General features: G+C 41.5%; 1 protein-coding gene across 2 annotated transcripts in view; it reads right to left on the reverse strand.

Moving 5' to 3' along the window:
• The window catches only part of STYX (serine/threonine/tyrosine interacting protein), a 52,452-nt gene extending 32,176 nt beyond the window's left edge, over window positions 1-20,276 (reverse strand). Inside the window, exons 1-2 of one of the 2 annotated variants that reach the window (XM_033188024.1) lie at window positions 19,874-20,276; window positions 7,787-7,867 (exon numbers count right to left, since the gene is read on the reverse strand). In XM_033188024.1, coding sequence (XP_033043915.1) covers window positions 7,787-7,867; window positions 19,874-19,930 — 138 coding nt within the window. In that variant the 5' untranslated portion in view covers window positions 19,931-20,276. The remainder of the gene's footprint in view (window positions 1-7,786; window positions 7,868-19,873) is intronic. The other variant, XM_033188025.1, reaches the window with a different exon arrangement.
• Between the last annotated feature and the right edge of the window lie 2,130 nt (window positions 20,277-22,406).

Raw genomic sequence — 22,406 nt, forward strand, 5'->3', positions numbered from 1 at the left:
AAGTTTCTAAGTTGGTTGCTTAAAACTCAGAATTATTACTAGTAATTAGGTTTCCAAAGTAGTCTGGAAAATACCTTTTTAACCTTTTATTTTGAAATAATTTTAGGATTATAGAAAAGTTGCAAAAATAGTACAAGGAATTCTATTTACCCTTCACCCAGATTCTCCAAGTCAGAAAAGTACTTTTTTGTTTGTTTGTTTTTTGAGACTGAGTCTTGCACTATCGCCCAGGCTGGAGAGCAGTGGCACGATCTCGGCTCACTGCAAGCTCAGTCTCCTGGGTTCATGTCATTCTCCTGCCTCAGCCTCCCGAGCAGTTGGGACTACAGGTGCCCACCACCACTCCAGGCTAATTTTTTTGTGTGCTTTTAGTAGAGATGGGTTTCACCGTGTTAGCCAGGATGGTATCGATCTCCTGACCTCATGATCCACCCACCTCAGCCTCCCAAAGAGCTGGGATTTCAGGAGTGAGCCACTGCACCTGGCCCAGAAAGTATTTTTAACACAGAAGGTAGAAATGGTATCCATCTGTAATGAAAAGAGAGAATAATAATCCTACAATGAGAGACAGGTTTTTTTTTTTTTTTTAACCACGTGATTTATTTTTTATCCTTTTTTATTATACTTTAAGTTCTAGGGTACATGTGCACAATGTGCAGGTTTGTTACATATATATACATGTGCCATGTTAGTGTGCTGTACCCATCAACTCATCATTTACATTAGGTATATCTCCTAATGCTATTCCTCCCCCCTACCCCCTCCCCACAATAGGACCCAGTGTGTGATGATCCCCTTCCTGCGTCCAAGTGATCTTACTGTTCAATTCCCACCTATGAGTGAGAACATGCAGTGTTTGGTTTTCTGTTCTTGCAATAGTTTGCTGAGAATGATGGTTTCCAGCTGCATCCATGTCCCTACAAAGGACACAAACTCATCCTTTTTTATGGCTGCGTAGTATTCCATGGTGTATATGTGCCACATTTTCTTAATCCAGTCTGTCCCTGATGGACATTTGGGTTGATTCCAAGTCTTTGCTATTGTGAATAGTGCTACAATAAACATACGTGTGCATGTGTCTTTATAGCAGCATGACTTATAATCCTTTGAGTATATACCCAGTAATGGGATGGCTGGGTCATATGGTACTTCTAGTTCTAGATCCCTGAGGAATCGCCACACTGTTTTCCATAATGGTTGAACTAGTTTACAGTCCCACCAACAGAGTAAAAGTGTTCCTATTTCTCCACATCCCCTCCAGCACCTATTGCTTCCTGACTTTTTAATGATTACCATTCTAACTGGTGTGAGATGGTATCTCATTGTGGTTTTGATTTGCATTTCTCTGATGGCCAGTGATGACGAGCATTTTTTCATGTGTCTGTTGGCTGTATGTTTGTCTTCTTTTGAGAAATGTCTGTTCATATCCTTTGCCCACTTTTTGATGGGGTTTTTTTTTCTTGTAAATTTGATTGAGTTCTTCGTAGGTTCTGGATATTAGCCCTTTGTCAGATGAGTAGATTGCAAAAATTTTCTCCAGTTCTGTAGGTTGCCTGTTCACTCTGATGGTAGTTTCTTTCGCTGTGCAGAAGCTCTTTAGTTTAATTAGATCCCATTTGCCAATTTTGGCTTTTGTTGCCGTCGCTTTTGGTGTTTTAGACATGAAGTCCTTGCCCATGCCTATGTCCTGAATGGTATTCCCTAGGTTTTCTTCTAGGGTTTTTATGGTTTTAGGTCTAACATTTAAGTCTCTAATCCATCTTGAATTAATTTTCGTATAAGGAGTAAGGAAAGGATCCAGTTTCAGCTTTCTACTTATGGCTAGCCAATTTTCCCAGCACCATTTATTAAATAGGGAATCCTTTCCCCATTTCTTGTTTTTGTCAGGTTTGTCAAAGATCAGATGGCTGTAGATGTGTGGTATTATTTCTGAGGGCTCTGTTCTGTTCCATTGGTCTGTATCTCTGTTTTGGTACCAGTACCATGCTGTTTTGGTTAATGTAGCCTTGTAGTATAGTTTGAAGTCAGGTAGCGTGGTGCCTCCAGCTTTGTTCTTTTGGCTTAGGACTGTATTGGCAATGCAGGGTCTTTTTTGGTTCCATATGAACTTTAAAGCAGTTTTTTCCAATTCTATGAAGAAAGTCATTGGTAGCTTAATGGGGATGGCCCTGAATCTATAAATTACCTTGGGCGGTATGGCCATTTTCACAATATTGATTCTTCCTATCCATGAGCATGGCATGTTCTTCCATTTGTTTGTGTCCTCTTTGATTTCACTGAGCAGTGGTTTGTAGTTCTCCTTGAAGAGGTCCTTTACATCCCTTGTAAGTTGGATTCCCAGGTATTTTATTCTCTTTGAAGCAATTGTGAATGGGAGTTCATTCACGATTTGACTCTGTCTGTTACTGGTGTATAAGAATGCTTGTGATTTTTGAACATTGATTTTGTATCCTGAGACTTTGCTGAAGTTGCTTATCAGCTTAAGGAGATTTTGGGCTGAGACTATGGGGTTTTCTAAATATACAATCATGTCATCTGCAAACAGGGACAATTTGTCTTCTTCTTTTCCTAATTGAATACCCTTGATTTCTTTCTCTTGCCTGATTGCCCTAGCCAGAACTTCCAACACTATGTTGAATAGGAGTGGTGAGAGAGGGCATCCCTGTCTTGTGCCAGTTCTCAAAGGGAATGCTTCCAGTTTTTGCCTATTCAGTATGATATTGGCTGTGGGTCTGTCATAAATAGCTCTTATTATTTTGAGGTGCATTCCATCAATACCTAGTATATTCAGTTTTTAACATGAAGGGCTGCTGAATTTTGTTGAAGGCCTTTTCTGCATCTATTTAGATAATCATGTGGTTTTTGTCTTTGGTTCTGTTTATATGCTGGATTACGTTTATTGATTTGCATATGTTGAACCAGCCTTGCATCCCAGGGATGAAGCCCACTTGACGGTGGTGGATAAGCTTTTTGATGTGCTGCTGGATTTGGTTTGCCAGTATTTTGTTGAGGATTTTTGCATCAATGTTCATCAGGGATATTGGTCTAAAATTCTCTTTTTTGGTTGTATCTCTGTCAGGCTTTGGTATCAGGATGATGTTGGCCTTGTAAAATGAGTGAGGGAGGATTCCCTCTTTTTCTATTGATTGGAATAGTTTCAGAAGGAATGGTACCAACTCCTCCTTGTTGGAATTCTGTTAGAATTCGGCTGTGAATTCGTCTGGTCCTGGACTTTTTTTGATTGGTAGGCTATTAATTATTGCCTCAATTTCAGAGCCTGCTATTGGTCTATTCAGAGATTCAACTTCTTCCTGGTTTAGTCTTGGGAGAGTGTAAGTGTCCAGGAAATTATCCATTTCTTCTAGGTTTTCTAGTTTATTTGCGTAGAGGTGTTTATAGTATTCTCTGATGGTAGTTTCTATTTCTGTGGGGTCGGTGGTGACATCCCCTTTATCAGTTTTTATTGAGTCTATTTGATTCTTCTCTCTTTTCTTCTTTATTAGTCTTGCTAGCGGTCTATCAATTTTGTTGATCTTTTCAAAAAACCAGCTCCTGGATTCATTGATGTTTTGGAGGGTTTTTTGTGTCTCTATCTCCTTCGGTTCTGCTCTGATCTTAGTTATTTCTTGGCTTCTGCTAGCTTTTGAATGTGTTTGCTCTTGCTTCTCTAGTTCTTTTAATCATGATGTTAGGGTGCCAATTTTAGATCTTTCCTGCTTTCTCTTGTGGGCATTTAGTGCTATAAATTTCCCTCTACACACTGCTTTAAATGTGTCCCAGAGATTCTGGTATGTTGTGTCTTTGTTCTCATTGGTTTCAAAGAATATCTTTATTTCTGCCTTCATTTTGTTATGTACCCAGTAGTCATTCAGAAGCAGGTTGTTCAGTTTCCATGTAGTTGAGCGGTTTTGATTGAGTTTCTTAGTCCTGAGTTCTAGTTTAATTGCACTGTGGTCTGAGAGACAGTTTGTTATAATTTCTGTTCTTTTACATTTGCTGAGGAGTGCTTTACTTCCAACTATGTGGTCAATTTTGGAATAAGTGCAATGTGGTGCTGAGAAGAATGTATATTCTGTGGATTTGGGGTGCAGAGTTCTGTAGATGTCTATTAGGTCTGCTCGGTGCAGAGATGAGTTCAATTCCTGGATATCCTTGATAACTTTCTGTCTCGTTGATCTGTCTAATGTTGACAGTGGGGTGTTAAAGTCTCCCATTATTATTGTATGGGGGTCTGAGACTCTTTGTAAGTTTCTAAGGACTTGCTTTATGAATCTGGGTGCTCCTGTATTGGGTGCATACATATTCAGGATAGTTAGCGCTTCCTGATGAATTGATCCCTTTACCACTATGTAATGTCCTTCTTTGTCTCTTTTGATCTTTGATGGTTTAAAGTCTGTTTTTATCAGAGACTAAGATTGCAATCCCTGTTTTTTTTGTTTTCCATTTGCTTGGTAGATCTTCCTCCATCCCTTTATTTTGAGCCTATGTGTGTCTCTGCATGTGAGATGGGTCTCCTGAATACAGCAAACTGATGGGTCTTGACTCTTTATCCAATTTGCCAGTCTGTGTCTTTTAATTGGACCATTTAGTTCATTTACATTTAAGGTAATTAATATTGTTATGTGTGAACTTGATCCTGTCATTACGATATCAGCTGGTTATTTTGCTCGCTAGTTGATGCAGTTTCTTCCTAGCATTGATGGACTTTACATTTTGACATGTTTTTGCAATGGTTGGTACCTGTTGTTCCTTTCCATGTTTAGTGCTTCCTTCAGGATCTCTTGTAGGGCAGGCCTGGTGGTGACAAAATCTCTAAGCATTTGCTTGTCTGTAAAGGATTTTATTTCTCCTTCACTGATGAAACTTAGTTTGGTTGGATATGAAATTCTGGGTTGAAAATTTTTTCTTTTAAGAATGTTGAATATTGGCCCCCACTCTCTTCCAGCTTGTAGAGTTTCTGCCGAGAGATCTGCTATTAGTCTGATGGGCTTCCCTTTGTGTGTAACCTGACCTTTCTCTCTGGTTGCCCTTAACATTTTTCCCTTCATTTCAACTTTGGTGAATCTGACAATTATGTGTCTTAGAGTTGCTCTTCTCGAGGAGTATCTTTGTGGCATTCTCTGTATTTCCTGAATTTGAATGTTGGCCTGCCTTGCTAGATTGGGGAAATTCTCCTAGATGATATCCTGCAGAGTGTTTTCCAACTTGGTTCCATTTTCCCCGTCACTTTCAGTCACAACAATCAGACGTAGATTTGGTCTTTTCACATAGTCCCATACTTCTTGGAGGCTTTGTTTGTTTCTTTTTACTCTTTTTTCTCTACACTTCTCTTCTCGCTTCAATTCATTCATTTGTTCTTCAATCGCTGATATTCTTTCTTCCAGTTGATCAAGTCGGTTACTGAAGCTTGTGCATTTGTCACGTATTTCTCGTGTTATGGTTTTCATCTCTATCAGTTCTTTTAAGGTCTTCTCTGCATTGATTATTCTAGTTATCCATTCATCCATTCTTTTTTCAAGGTTTTTAGTTTCTTTGTGCTGGTTACGTAGTTCATCCTTTAGCTCTGAGAACTTTGATCGACTGAAGCCTTCTTCTCTCAACTCGTCCAAGTCATTCTCCGTCCAGCTTTGTTCTGTTGCTGGCGATGAGCTGCATTCCTTTGGAGGGGGAGATGCGCTCTGGTTTTTTGAATTTCCAGCTTTTCTGCACTGCTTTTTCCCCATCTTTGTGGTTTTATCTGCCTTTGGTCTTTGATGATGGTGACATATTGATGGGGTTTTGGTGTGGGTATCCTTTGTGTTTGTTAGTTTTCCTCCTAACAGTCAGGACCCTCAGCTGTAGGTCTATTGGAGTTTGCTTGAGGTCCACTCCAGACCCTGTTTGCCTGGGTATCAGCAGCGGAGGCTGCAGAAGATAGAATATTGCTGAACAGCGAGTGTTGCTGTCTGATTCTCACTCTGGAAGCTTCGTCTCAGGTTTTTTTAAATTAAGAGAAACAGAAAGCATTTTTGTTTTTAATCTTGAAAACTGTTCTCAGCAATATAGTAGAAGACTATAAACCCTGAGTAATGACAGTTTAAAAAAAAACAAAAAGCCAGGCGTGGTGGCTCACACCCATAATCCCAGCACTTTGGGAGGCTGAGGTGGGTGGATCACCTGAGGTCAGGAGTTCAAGACTAGCTGGGCCAACATGGTCAAACCCCGTCTCTACTAAAAATACAAAAATTAGCTGGGCCTGGTGGCGGAAGCCTATAATCCCAGCTACTTGGGAGGCTGAAGCAGTAGAATTGCTTGAACCTGGAAGCAGAGGTTGCAGTGAGCTGAGATCAAGACATTGCACTCCAGCCTGGGCAACAATAGTGAAACTCCGTCTCAAAAAAAAAAAAAAAAAACCCAAAAGATTCATAGCAATCAATCAGAGGAGGCCTGTTATCCTGAGCCAGCATAAGGAAGTCCTCTCTGTTTCTTTGTTTCAACACTATAAAGAAACTAACTTGGAAATGACCAATCTACTTTTTGTTTCATTTCTGCTTTATTTAGCTAGATTTTGCCTATAAATCCAGCCTCCTCTGCTCAGCACACTGAAATGCCTTTTCTAAATCTTTTGATGACACACTGCCTGATAGATGAACCACTAATAAAAGCCAGTTAGATTTTAAGCTAAATTTGTTGTAATTTTGTCTTTTGACACAGGGTAGAACTATGTTTGGCTTTACTAGATATTGCCAAAACTTTTCCAAAACCACTGTACACTCCCACCAGCAATATATGGGAGTTCTAGTTGTTCTACATCTTCACTATGGCCTTATTTTAAATGGAAAGTACTTGTAAACACAAGATAAAGTCTGTGATCTGCTCAAAGTCGAACTCATATCAAGATCAAAAAGCTGGAACTCCCAAAGGCAACGTCCTCAGTGAAAGATAAACTAGGGAAGGAAAAAAAAAACAAAAATTCAACTCATCCCATAGAAGTGAGTACTCTTGTCTTTCCTAGCTTTGGCTCTGGGTAGGTATTGGTAGTGGTGGAGTGGGGTCTTCCTAATCACAATCTGGCATCCACTCAAGTTTGGGATTAGAATTCAATTACTTTTGTGAGGCCAAGTGAGAATTTAATGTAAGTGGTTCTGGGTAGATTGCATCCTCGATTCCTGGAAGAAGCAAATGCATACTCTCTAGAAAAACACATCTTAAACCTAGATCAGAAATAATTCACACAGATAAAGTCCCAACAAGCTCACAATCAGAAACTAATTTAAAAACAAGAAGTGAGCCACCATAGGAAGCAGAAACAACTGAGTTACACTTACAAAACTGCACATATTATAAGCAATAATGAAAAGTATAAAAAATTTAAAGAAATTAGGTATCAAAATATGACCAAAGACTAAGAAATTGATTTTTAAAAACACAGAATATGCAGAAATAAGAAGTATAATTGAAACCAAAAATCAGTGAGTGGGCCAGGTTCCGTGGCCTACGCCTGTAAATTACCCAGCACTTTGGGAGACTGAGGTAGGCGGATCACTTGAGCCCAGCTTGGGCAACAAAGTGAAACTCTGTCTCTACTAAAAATCTAAAAATTAGCCAGGCATGGAGGTAGCACGCCTGTAGTCCCAGCTACTTGGGAGGCTGAGGCAAGAGAGCTGCTTGAATCTGGGAGGTGGAAGTTGCAGTGAGCCGAGATCGCACCACTGTACTCCAGCCTGGGTGACAGAGTGAGACTCTGTCACACACACACACACACACACGAAACTCAAAAATAAAATCAAAAGATATCATTACATACCATTAGAATGGTTAAAGTTAAAAAGACCGACAACATCAAATGCTGGTGATGATGTGGAGCAACTGGGACTCTCATACATTGCTGGTGGGAATGTAAAATGAAATGTTAAACATACACCTACCCTATTATAATATCCAGCCATTCCACTCCTAGGCTTTACATACATATATATATATATATAGACATACAGCCACACAAAGACTTGTACATGAATATTTATAGCAGCTTTATTTATTGTAGTCTCTAAGAACTCAAATGTCTATGGTCTCTTCATACAATGGAGTAGTACTCAGGGATAAAAGTCTACGGAGTACTCATAACACAACAACATGGATGAATTTCATTGACATTATGTTCAGTGAAGAAAGCCACACACAAAAGAGTCCATTTGCATGATTCCATTTGTATCAAGTTCAAGAGCAAGGAAAACTAATCTATGTTGATAGAAATCAGATTACTGGTTGCCTGTTGTGGAATGGGAGAGGAAATGCCTGGAAATAGATGTAACCTTCTATGCTAACAGAATATTCCTGTATCTTGATGGGGTAGATTACACTAGTGTATGTTTATCAAAACTCAATGAATCGCACACTTATTATTTGTACATTACACTATATAAATTTTACCTTTATTAAAAAAAATCATCTAGACAAAAGACATTACATACAAAGGAAGGACAATCAGATGGACACTGACTTCTCAAGTGCATGAAAGAAGCCAGAGGACAAGAATAATTCATTCAAAGTGGCAGGACAAAAACAACTGTTAATTAAGAATATATGCTCAGAAAAATATCTTTCAAGAAAAAAAGTTAAGATGTTCTTTGAAGAAAGGATACTATCATTGTCTATTTTAGTCATAGAGAACCTAAGTAACTTGATTTTGGGTCCAGATAGTCTGAATCCAGAGTTCATTCTCTTAATCAATACACTACACAGTCTTTCAATGTAAGAATGATCTTTACAGCAAACATATAGTTACAATTAAACAAATATTAGCTGCATAAAATAATGATTAATTTATGGATATTAACAGAATAGAAATAAAGCATGTAATTTCTAAGCCAGCAATAAGGGAAACATAATTGTTTACTAGATTCTTTTTTTTTTTTTGAGACAGAGTCTTGCTCTGTCACCCAGGCTGGAGTGCAGTGCAGTGGCATGATCTTGGCTCATTGCAACCTCTGCCTCTGGGGTTCAAGCAATTCCCCACCTCACCCTCCCGAGTAGCTGGGATTACAAGTGCCCAGGTAATTTTTGTGTTTTTAGTAGAGATGGGGTTTCACTATCTTGGCCATGCTGGTCTTGAACTCCTGACCTGGTGGTCCACCTGCCTCGGCCTCCCAAAGTGCTGAGATTACAGGTGTGAGCCACCGCGCCCAGCTCAGATTCTTTAACTTACTAATGTGTTATGGTAATCTTTTTATACATAAGTCTTTTTGCCAGGTATGGTATCTTACACCTGTAATTCCAGCCCTTTGGAAGGCTGGGGCAGGAGGATGGCTTGAGCCCAGGAGTTCAAAACCAGCCTGGGCAACATAGGGAGACCTCATCTCTACAAAAATATAAAAATTAGCCAGGTGCAGTGGTGGTGCATGACTGAGGTCCTAGCTACTTGGGAGGCTGAGGCAGGAAGATCACTTGGGCTTGGGAGGTTGAGGCTGCAGTGAGTCATGATGATGCCACTGCACTCCAGTCTGGGCAACAGAGACAGACCCTATCTCAAGGGAAAAAAAAAAGGAAACGAAACAAGGAAAAAGAAAATAGTTTTTAAAGACTTTAGTCCAAAGACTCTTTTTAGTCATGGTACTCCTAATGATAAGCACAGTGCCTGACACAGAATAAGCACAAACTAGATGCATTTCAGAGATCTACTGCACTAAATGCTATTGACTTTGTTTTTCTTTTTAAAAGATTCCTAAGTAGTCTAACAGCCAGCCTTATCTTCCTGAAGCAACTTGTCAGAGCTGTGAAAAAGAAGAAAATCAATTAAAGAAATGTATACTTTTGAATTTATCTGAAGTGAAATCACTAAATTTTGTATAATTAAAGAAAAAAAAACCAGGGCAACACATATCAAGGAATGGTGTACATATATTCTGGGAAATACTTGTGTAAGGGAGGGAAGACTTCCCCTCTACCGACAGGATTCGGTAACAGTGTATTAAATAAACTAAATGGAGAAAAGGTATATAAATTTATTATGTGTATGGGAGTATCACAGGAAAAAAGGTGTTATCAAAAAAAAAGTGATATTTTTAAAAAGTGTATACAAAAAAAAAAAAAAGCCAGTGATATTTAAAACCAGTCTATGAAATAAACTAAAAGGAGAAAAGGTATAGAAATTTATTATGTACATAGGGGTATCACAGGAAAGAAAAGTATATACCAAAAAAAAAAAAAAAAAACCAGTGATATTTAAGAGCCTATATACCCTTTCTACAGGATGGGGGTGGGGGTATATAGGCAATTTCGTATCACCACCAATGATCTATTTGAAGCTACTATAATTCTGGAGAAAGACAAATGGGCCCTCAGAATAATAATAGATGATACTTTGTGACAGTTTGTCTGGGTGTGGTGCTGACTTTTACTCTCCTCTCCAGTGATAAGAGTTAATCTTCCCTGGTTGATGAAACTCCTTGGGAGCAAACTGAGCTTCTTTTGGATGATCTGTCCTTAGATAGATAATAGGAGTTCAGAGAAAGGCTTTCTCCCCATTTGCTACTTTGCAAGTGTTTCCAACTTAAAGTAATCAATCTACCAAGGTGTCATATTTTGCAGTGGCATTTCCGCAACACTTTCATTTGGCAACATGCCAAAAGACACTCAAAACTACTGAAGTATCAATTTTATCAAAAAATTTCTTTAGGGAGAAACAGTATTTTCACTGGTTACTAATTTAAACAATTTTGATACTGAAACAAACAGGTACATATGGGGTAGAATGCAAAATTTACCTGAACCTTTTAGCAAAACAAGAGGCTTCAAATAAATTTTGAGCTTTCTATAAGGTTATATGTAATACAACATGAAAGACTCTCTTGATATATATGCAAGGAAGATATTATAAGAGGGAAAACCAAGCTGTATACTAGGAGGGAATGAAAATATTCCTAGTCACAGGACAGATAAGAAGCCTTCTTCTTTCTTGAAACCTAGAAAGCTTTCTCTCACAGAAAAGTTCATTTGGAACTATTCCTGGTGTTATCATCAGATGCTGATCTCAGAATCCACCTTCTTCGCTGCCCTGACCCAGATTACTACCTACAGAACAAACCTTAAACCTGGCTGTCGGCCGGGCACTGTGGCTCACGTCTGTAATCTCAGCACTTTGGGAGGCCGAGACGGGCGGATCACGGGATCAGGAGATCGAGACCATCCTGGCTAACTCGGTGACACCCCGTCTCTACTAAAAATACAAAAAATTAGCTGGGCATGGTGGCAGGCGCCTGTAGTCACAGCTACTAAGGAGGCTGAGGCAGGAGAATGGCGTGAACCCGGGAGGCAGAGCTTGCAGTTAGCCGAAATCTCGCCACTGCACTCCAGCCTGGGCGACGGAGCGAGACTCTGTCTCAAGAAAAACAAACAAACAAACAAACAAAAAACCTGCCTGTCTATGGATCCTACTAATCAAGATTTTAAGTCTGAATGCTCATAGTCTTCTTCTACCACATATCCATCTATCTGAACACGTGTCTAATAACCAAGTCTTACCACTATCACACTTAATTCTTAATCTCAGCCTGCCCACACTACTCCTGAAATCTATCCTTTTAGAAACCGTGGTATTAATGGAAGCATCTTCGTATCACCACCAATGATCTATTTTAAGCTACTATTGTAATTAATTAGTAGAATCAATTCCCCAAACCTTATGAGTAGCCAAGCAGTTCAACCACATTTACCAAACCAAGGCAAGCCAGATAAACCAAAATAACCCTCTATTGTGAAACACACCATGATTCTGAGAGAAATTAATTCACAAGTGAAAATCTTTCAATCAACATGAGCTACAAGGTACTACATGTTAAAACATCCTTCAGAATTATCTTCTTCCTTCCCATAAAAATGATCTATAAAACTGCATTTGGATAGAAAAGTTACAAAAATATCCAAAGACCCTCAAACATATCAGTGAAGGATATAGACTGTAACCATTAGATAAAATAAAAAATTCTTATATGGATTGAAATATGAAATATGAACTTTTACAAATACAGTAGTCCCTTTTATCCACAGGTGATATGTTCATATGTTTGAGGATAGTGCCGAATCCTATATACACAATACTAAAATAGAATACAAATTTTACATAGGCTGGAGGTGGGGGGCAACAGTTTGGAGGAGAAAAAAATCATCAGAATACTAGACTTACACTGGGACATTCCACAAAACAGAAAAGTTAGTAATGTAGTTTCTCTGCTACAAAAAATAGGTAAATCCCTCCAAAGTCCTTTTCCTTTAATTCCCACACCAAGCTTGATCTTTGCTTAAACCAAAGGAGAAAACAAAATGTTTCACTCAAATAAAAAGAGAGGGTGGGCAGGGACTGCAGGGGTAGAAGAGCACTCGAGTAAGATATTTTCTAAACCAGCCATTTTTAAACCTGACTGCACATTAGAATCATCTAGCTTCATTCAGACAAATTAAACTATAATAAGTGCTGGTAAGGACCAGGCATCAGTATTTTTAAAAATTTCCTTACTCTACGGTAAGGGTTAAAAAGCACCATTCTAAATAAAGGAGCTAGAAAAGGAATTCTCAGTCAGGTATGTTAAGTAATTCCTATCTTTGATCCTGTACAATGGGATCCACAAGAAAAATGGAAAGGGAAACATGGAAAGTTGCTAAACTGCAATGTAAATAAATATTTCATTTTCATCAGAAGAGAAAACATTAACTTTTAAATTATAAAACCTACTGCCCCAGCTACAATCAATTTGCTTAAAAAATGGTACTATCAGCTGCTCCTTCTTCCTAACATCTAAGTTCACTTATGAAAGGTTCAGTCTAAATGGAAAAAAATAGACAATGACCAAAAATTGTAAGTGTTACAAAGGTAAGTATTATTAAAGTACCAAGTGCTATAGTACCTGGGGAAGTGAACCAGTCTAGGGGATGAGGAAAGGAGTTAGAGCAACTGGCAAACAGGAAAAGCTTCTCTGAAGAAATGTTGCCTAAAGTGGGATTTAACCCAAGGGTAAGCAGTTAATTAGGTGAGGATAAGGAAGGTACTGGCAGCCAAGGCAGGGGAAAATAGCAAACACAAAGGTGGGGGGTGGGGGTGGGGAAGGGAATTAAAGCATATCAGGAACTGAGAGAAGATAAATATGGCTAGGGCTTACAGAGAAGTGAGCAATAGTAGCAGCTCATAATGACGTTAGAGAGGTATGCAGATGCCAGACCATACAGGACCTTGGAAATAATGTCAAGGGTTTAACCTTCATCTTCAAAACAATGGAAAATCATGAAAAAGTTTTAAACAAAAAAAGTAACACTCTTTCTGCAAACGGACTAAATTTTTGTTAGCACTGTCCTATACAAAGAATACCAATATTTCAAGAAACATGAAAATAATATTCTTGTAGAGGTAACAGAATCATCAAGCTGTCACAGCTTGATCACATTAACATTAAAAGCATTCTGCTTGAATTCCATTGTTATTAAATTTGGTCTATAATTTGGCTTTCCAGGTAGTGCTCCCTATGTCAAAGAAATAATGCTGGCTGATCACTCTAACTACTTAAGACCATTTGACACTTTATCTCACTGGAGATTAGAAAATTAACAGCATTTATTAGTCAGTTTATTATGAATAACTATATGCTACTATTTAATAGTTTATTTATGTGCCCTCTATGTATACTTTTATCAGCCCAGAAAGTACCCTTTAACTGTGGAAATGTTCCTATGGTTTTGGTGGGAGGGCTACCAACAATAAACTTCACTCCTCTAGTCAAGGAATTAGGGATATGACCTAGATTGGGCCCCTCGTATCTGCCCTTTCCTGGCTACAGTGACTGATCCAAAGTGTGGGAACATGACCTAAATGAGGCCATTCCTCTAGATTTCAAACACAGAAGCTGGAAGTGCTGTTTTATTCCTCAATAACCAAACTCATAAAGGTGTGACCCCAGAGCAGCTGATGGCCAAGCTTGACATCTTGGAGAAGCTGGAGAGAGAGCAGACTCAGAGAAAGTAGAGATAAGAACTCACCAGAGGCAAAAGCAGTTCTGATGCTTTATAATACCTGGGTCTAGTCAAATCTTTCAAACTAGCTGCACCACTACCTTTCTGGATTTAATTATTATTATTATTATTTTTTTGAGATGGAGTCTTGCTCTGTCTTCCACACTGGAGCACAGTGGCTAGATCTCAGCTAACTGCAAGCTCCACCTCCTGGGTTCATGCCATTCTCCTGCCTCAGCCTCCTGAGTAGCTGGGACTACAGCCACCCGCCACCACGCCCGGCTTTTTTTTTTTTAATTTTAATTTTTTTTTTTAGTACAGACGGGGTTTCACCATGTTAGCCAGGATGGTCTTGATCTTCTGACCTCATGATCTGCCCGCCTCGGCCTCCCAAAGTGCTGGGATCACAGGCGTGAGCCACCGGGCCCGGCTGCATTTAATTACTTCTTCTTTTTCTTGCTTAAGTTCGTTTTTGTTGCTTGCAACCAAAAGATACCAAACATGCAATATTATGAAATATGGAATGAATTGGCTTTCAGCAGACAATACTTGCATCATTATCCACTAGCTTTAAGCATTACCTCTGTCCTTGTGATGCAATATGAAATACATGGTCTTTCTCTCCAGTTCCTGTCAGAGTCCTCCTAAAACTCTCGGAATTTTCTAATAGGAGTGTCTTTGGTTACTTATGAGCCACTATTTATGATCAAACCTGATTATGCTAGTGAAATGATTTAGGGTGGGGCCAGTCACCAGAAAGACCATGTGACTAGAGGGTTGCACTCTCAGCCTCATACACACACACCTCTATGGGAGGGGCTGGAGATGAAGTTCTATAAAAACCGTTGATAAGATTTGTTGAGCTTCTGGATGGAGCTCAACACTGGAGGTGCTAGTGAGACAAGTAGGAGGCAGGGAATCTAAGGCTGTTTCACCCTGACTTCCCAGAACTAAACTGAAAGGAAAACCCTAACTTTCCACGCCTAAGTAACAAAAAAGGACCAGAGGATACTCCTGTTGCAACCACCCCCCACCTTTTCTGCACAGTAGACGGGAAAACTGCTGTCCTCAACAAATCAAGACTGAATGCCGGTGGAATATTCGTTTGCAACTTTGTAACTTCACTCTAGCCACTGAATGGTTGCTGTCCACAACCAAGCCTACTGATGGGAGGTGGGGGGTTTGGCAACCAATCAGACCAATTGCAAGCCACCTCTTCATTTACATGAGGTGTGCTTGGAGTGGCCAATGGGAAACTTCTAGGGGGTATTTGGACCCAAGAAGATTCTGTAAAGCGTGGGGCTGCTAGGGCGGCTGCCACACTGTGGAGTGTACTTTTGTCTTCAATAAATTCCTGCTTTTGTTCTTTTGTTGCTTCATTCTGTCTGCTTTGCTGGGAGTTTTGTCCAATTCTTTGTTCAAAACGCCAAGAACCTGGACAACTTGCAATCACGACTCTCCACTGGTGACACTGGGATGGTGTTGTGCCCTTTCCCCCATACCTTACCCTATTCATCTCTTCCTTCTGTCTGTTCACTGGATCTTTTGTAATATTCTTTATAATAAATCCATAAATGTACTTCCCTGAGTCCTGTGAACCACTCTAGCAAGTTAACTGAACCAAGGAGGGAGTAACGGGAACCCTGATTTCCAATCAGTCAGGAGTGTATAGGTGACAACCTATTACTTGTGGTTACCATCTGAGGTTGGGGGCAGCCTTGTGGGACTGAGCCATTAACCTATGGGATCTAACTAACTTCAGGTACATACATGACAGAATTGAATTATGGGACATTCAGTTCATGCCTGCTGGAAAACTGCTTGGTATGGAAAAACCCCCACACATCTGGCAGCATAGAAAACTGTTTTCAACAGTCCCACACAGAAAAGACAGGTATATTCCCACCAAGAATTTATCAGTTTTGCAGGAATAAGGCATACATAATGATATATACAGTACCAGATTAAATGCAAAGTCTGGGAAAACTTTAAACTAGAATTTTTAAGATTAGGGCAGGGAAGAATTGAAGTGTATTAAAAAGAACAATAAGGAGGCCAAGGTCCTCCTGGTGTTTTGTGCTACTGTGTTGTTAATCTGGCACATCACTTATTTTCAGTAAGGTACAATTTCTTCACCTGGAATGTGAGACTCTACATTATTTGTAAGGTTGCTTGCAGTTAAGTGCTGAAATTACTGTATCATTTTGAGGATATAAAAGCATACTCCTTCGCGGTAGCTCAAACCTGTAATCCCAGCCCTTTGGGAGGCTGAGGTAGGCGGATCACTTGAGGTTAGGCGTTTGAGACTAGTATGGCCAACATGGTGAAACCTCGTCTATACTAAAAATACAAAAATTAACCGGGCGTGGTGGCGGGCACCTGTAATCCCAGCTACTCAGGGAGCTGAGGCAGGAGAATCTTTTGAACCCGGGAGGCGGAGGTTGCAGTGAGCGGAGATAGCGCCACTGCATTCCAGCCTAGGCAACAAGAGCGAAACTCCGTCTCAATAAACAAACAAACAAACAAACAAATAAACAAATAAAAGCATACTCTTCATTCACATTATTGTATGTTAAGTATAAATTCATTTTTATAACTAGCCTAAATATGACCTCCTTTTTTCTTATTTAAGAGTATATTTGGCCGGGCACGGTGGCTCACGTCTATAATCCCAGCACTCTGGAGGACAAGGTGGGCGGATCACAAGGTCAGGAGTTTGAGACCATCCTGGCCAACACGGTGAAACCCCGTCTCTACTAAAAATACAAAAAAATTAGGCAGGCGTGGTAGCGGGTGCCTGTAGTCCCAGCTACTCGGGAGGCTGAGACAGGAGAATGGCGCGAACCCGGGAGGTGTAGCTTGCAGTGAGCTCAGATCGTGCCACTGCACTCTAGCCCGGGCTACAGAGCGAGACTCCGTGTCAAAAAAAAAAAAAAAAATTACCTGGGAATAGTGGAGCGTGCCTGTAATCCCAGCTACTCGAGAGGGCTGAGGCAGGCGAACTGCTTGAACCGGGACCCGAGGCAGAGGCTGCGGTGGGCCGAGATAGCGCCATTGCACTCCAGCCTGGGGCAACAAGAGTGAAACTGACTCAAAAAAAGAAAAAAAAAAAAAAAAGAGACTATTTTTGGGCCAGGTGCGGTGGCTCACACCTGTAATCCTAACACTTTGGGAGGACAAGGCGGAGGATCTTGAGGCCAAGAGTTCAAGACCAGCCTAAGAAGCAACCCCATCGCTACAAAAAAATAAAATAAAAATATGCCCAGTGTGGTTCCAGCTACTCGAGAGGCTGAGGTCAAAGGATGGCTTGAGCATGAGAGTTCGAGACTGCAGTGAACTGAGATCGCACCACTGCACTCCATTTTGCAACGGTGATACCCAGTCACAAAGTCTCTACTCTTAAAACAAAAGTAATTGTCAAGCATCAATACCACAAGAGCGCCCTCCAAACAAAAATGTGAACCTAGGCCGGGCACGGTGGCTCACACCTGCAATCCCAGCACTTTAGGAAACCGAGGCGGGCGGATCACAAGGTCCGCAGATCGAGACCGCCCTGGTCAAAATGGTGAAACCGGTCTCCCCTAAAAATACAAAAATTAACCGGGCGTGGTGGCGGGCACCTGTAATCCCAGCTACTCAGGGAGCTGAGGCAGGAGAATCTTTTGAACCCGGGAGGCGGAGGTTGCAGTGAGCGGAGATAGCGCCACTGCATTCCAGCCTAGGCAACAAGAGCGAAACTCCGTCTCAATAAACAAACAAACAAACAAACAAATAAACAATAAAAGCATACTCTTCATTCACATTATTGTATGTTAAGTATAAATTCATTTTTATAACTAGCCTAAATATGACCTCCTTTTTTCTTATTTAAGAGTATATTTGGCCGGGCACGGTGGCTCACGTCTATAATCCCAGCACTCTGGAGGACAAGGTGGGCGGATCACAAGGTCAGGAGTTTGAGACCATCCTGGCCAACACGGTGAAACCCCGTCTCTACTAAAAATACAAAAAAATTAGGCAGGCGTGGTAGCGGGTGCCTGTAGTCCCAGCTACTCGGGAGGCTGAGACAGGAGAATGGCGCGAACCCGGAGGTGTAGCTTGCAGTGAGCTCAGATCGTGCCACTGCACTCTAGCCCGGGCTACAGAGCGAGACTCCGTGTCAAAAAAAAAAAAAAAATTACCTGGGAATAGTGGAGCGTGCCTGTAATCCCAGCTACTCGAGAGGGCTGAGGCAGGCGAACTGCTTGAACCGGGACCCGAGGCAGAGGCTGCGGTGGGCCGAGATAGCGCCATTGCACTCCAGCCTGGGGCAACAAGAGTGAAACTGACTCAAAAAAAGGAAAAAAAAAAAAAAAGAGACTATTTTTGGGCCAGGTGCGGTGGCTCACACCTGTAATCCTAACACTTTGGGAGGACAAGGCGGGAGGATCTTGAGGCCAAGAGTTCAAGACCAGCCTAAGAAGCAACCCCATCGCTACAAAAAAATAAAATAAAAATATGCCCAGTGTGGTTCCAGCTACTCGAGAGGCTGAGGTCAAAGGATGGCTTGAGCATGAGAGTTCGAGACTGCAGTGAACTGAGATCGCACCACTGCACTCCATTTTGCAACGGTGATACCCAGTCACAAAGTCTCTACTCTTAAAACAAAAGTAATTGTCAAGCATCAATACCACAAGAGCGCCCTCCAAACAAAAATGTGAACCTAGGCCGGGCACGGTGGCTCACACCTGCAATCCCAGCACTTTAGGAAACCGAGGCGGGCGGATCACAAGGTCCGCAGATCGAGACCGCCCTGGTCAAAATGGTGAAACCGGTCTCCCCTAAAAATACAAAAATTAGCTGGGCGTGGTAGTGCGCGCCTGTATTTCCAGCTACTCGGGAGGCTGAGGCAAGAGAATCGCTTGAACCCGGAAGGCGGAGGTTGCAGTGAACCGAGATCGCACCACATTGCACTCCAGCCTGGCGACAGAGCAAGACTCCGTCTCAAGAAAAAAAAGAACCTCAAATGAAGATATTCAATAGAATAAATATTCGGAATAAACTGAATGGTCTCCTAAAAATAGGGCTTTATTTTTCCCAACTACTTTAAAGGTATTTTTAACTAGCGATGTTAGATTCTCTTTCTTAATCCTACTAAAGCATAGCTGAGTATCTTCGTCTTGTTAATTTAGCCTCCAGAAAATTCTAATTTAGTAGTCTGTAATGCCGTAAAACGTTAAACTAGCAACAGATGAAAAATAAAATCCGAGTAGAAACAGCAGGCAGGGATGTAAGGTGGAGTAAAAATAGCCACGAATTAGAAACCAGGAGAAAAGGTATATAGAATTTTACTTTCAATATTAATTTTCCTCCAAAGGTCGAGATTTCTGATTAAGAGTTATCAGATTCAGATGAGCTAGCTTTGAGACACTTTACTGTGCGGGTCATAGCTTTGTCTAAAAACAAAAAACTTTGGGAAACTTTTCAAAGGCGCGCTTCCAAACTTCAGGCGCCGAGTCTATTCCGCATGTGGGGCCATGTGTCCCACAAGTGAATCGTTTACACCACAGATATTCCTCAAAAGGAGGTTAAAACTAACTTCGCTTTCAAAGTTACTTTGACAATAAAAGAGGAACCTTACTCCAGGTCAGTCCTGGATGCCAAGCCTAGGGACTCAGGGATTGCTTTTCCTCTTCTCAAATGTAAGTACACCGGACGCTGTACCTCCGCGGGGTCTGGAAAGGACGAGGAACTCAGTCGGAATTGGAGCCGACTGCTCGGCCTCAGAGGTCCCGGGACGCCTTCAGGAGGCAGGGGGCCCGCGCAGGTGGGGGCTAAGACGGTTGGGGACTGGGATTGCGCCTCGGCCGGAGCCACAGGGAGAGGCCTGTGCATGGCAGCCACGGGGCCGACTCACCTCGGCGTCTTCCTTGCACTGTGGAAGGGAAGGGAACTCCAGCTTCATGTCCTCCATGGTGCTGGCCCGCGGGCTGGTGGGTGGGGTGGGAGAGTGTTACACAGCCGGCCGACCCTTGGGCTGGCAGCGGCGGCGGAAGGAAGGAGGGCCGGCGGAGCGGAGGGCTCACAAGCGGGCGGCGGGCTTAAACTAACACACGCAGACTAGAGGGTCCCAGTGACTCCAGCGGCGGGCGGCGAAGACGCGGAAGAGGAGGGTCGGGCGTCTTACACCCGGCCGCCATGCCGCTGCCGTCTCCCTCCCCTAAAGTCTCCGCAACCCTCAGGCCGCCCAGGATCCAGCACCGGCACCAGCCCGACAACCGTCTCGCCGCCTCCCTCCCGCCCCCTCCACCCGCGCCGCCTCAGCCAATCCCAGCCCACGTTCGCCTTCTGCCCGCCCTCCGCCGCCGCCAGGTGTCAGCGCGCCGCCACCCCTGCTCCGCCCCTTCGCTAGAGCGCAGACGCCGGGGGTTGGGGGGGCGGAGCCTCGGTTGCTGCTAGGCCACAGCTCACCCGGCGTGGAGGAGGCGGGGCTGCGGTGGGACAGGACAAGTGAAGGTCCTGGGAAAGGCAGTGGGGCGGTCTGAGCCAGCTCCGCCCTTTCCAGACAGGACGTAGAGCCCTTCTTTAACGTAAGAACAGACAGGCAAAACCTGCTACCCACCAGATAGTGGCATCCGAAAGGACAGCTATAGTTTCTCCCCTCTCAAAATTCTGCACAATCTATGCTGAGTTTATAACCAAATGAAGAGTTCGATTTAAAATCACGTAGTGCCATACAGAAAATGAAACACCCATCACCTTTAAGCAAAGAATTAAACGGCTCAATGCTTTAACAATTCTTAAAAGTATTTTAAGAGTACTTGAAAATACAACTCCGTTTAGATTACCTACAAAATATCAAGAATGACAACTGAAATAAATCAGAAAAAGGAACTGATAGCTGACTCAGTAAATTGTATATAATACTGTAAAGCTTATTCCATTAATTATTGTATTTTGAAATAAAATTAATAAACCACATGGCTTTCAATATCTTTTAAAAGGAGTTTGCCAGCCTGGGCAAAATAGTAAGAGCCCCCCCACTAAAAAACATTTTTTTTTTTTTTAATTCCCTGGGCGTGGTGGCGTGTGCCTGTAAACCCACAATGAAAAGATTTGGACCAGGCACGGCGTCTCACGCCTGTAATCCCAGCACTTTGGGAGGCTGAGGTGGGCGGATCACCTGAGGTCGGGAGTTTGAGACCAGCCTGACCAACATGGAGAAACCCCGTCTCTACTAAAAATACAAAAATTAGCTGGGTGTGGTGGCGCATGCGTGTAATCCCAGCTACTTGGAAGGCTGAGGCAGGAGAACCACTTAAACCCGGAAGGCGGAGGTTGCAGTGAGCCGAGATAGTGCCATTGCCCTCCAGTCTGGACAACAAGAGCAAAACTCCGTCTCAAAGGAAAGAAAGGATTTGTACACCAAATTGATTCTTTAAAAAACCACCACCGGCACAAAGGTAAAAGGCAAGTCACTCATTAACTAAATGCAAATTATAAGTGAAAAGATCACGCAGATACTTGACTTAAACCTCCCCCTACATTCTTTTCATATTGTCACATAAAATGCACTGCCAACACATAGAAACAGAACTGTATAATAATTTGAGTATTAGATGGCTAACTTGAGCACTCCATTTTCTCTATCACTATTTTAACTGTTCTTCGTCTTTTAAAATTAAAAAAAGGCACATAATATCCTGCTAGGAAGTTTTTAATTTGAAGAATTATTGTGTAATTAGCTAGGTCATATATTTTTGGTTCTTTAGTGTTTATGAAACTGAAGTTGTCTTTTCTTTTCACCATCATCTTTAATAACTATTTATGCCCAATGATGATTCCTTTGTGTAGTTATAATTTTATTGCCAGATGATAGGAGAAAGAATCATGTATAGGTAACAGAAATCTTGTTTTGAACATTTCTGACACTCCTACATCCCCTACTTCATACACTCTTAGCCAGGTATCCATAGATACCTAAAGAGTCCTTGGATGAGCCTGGGAAACAATAAATTTCCTGAAAGTATAGTATATGCAAAATTGTGCGTATGTTATAATTTTTCCTGGAAGAGGGTCCAGACCTTCACATCCTCAACAGGGACCTATCATCTTACATAAACCAAGAAAACCAAGTCACATATTAGCAAATATTCCATTGAATCATACTCTTTAAAAAGTTATGGATGTGCATGTATATTTTCAATTAATCAACAATGAGCTTAATCACAGTAGATGAAGAATATGTAAATACTATCTGGAAGGAGGAGTATAGACATACCCACACATCCATGTTTTATTTAAGAACATGATCTTATGAACACCAAGTATGGGTACTATTTTAAAATAATATTCAAAAATCCACAATCCATCTGGGTTATCAAATAGTTTACTTGCTAAAGAACCTAAAGGACCATAGTAAATGCACTCTTAGAAAAGACAAGAATATA

The sequence above is a fragment of the Trachypithecus francoisi genome, unplaced genomic scaffold (genome assembly GCF_009764315.1).
Source record: "Trachypithecus francoisi isolate TF-2019V2 unplaced genomic scaffold, Tfra_2.0 Lachesis_group3, whole genome shotgun sequence".
Lineage (NCBI taxonomy): Eukaryota > Metazoa > Chordata > Mammalia > Primates > Cercopithecidae > Trachypithecus > Trachypithecus francoisi.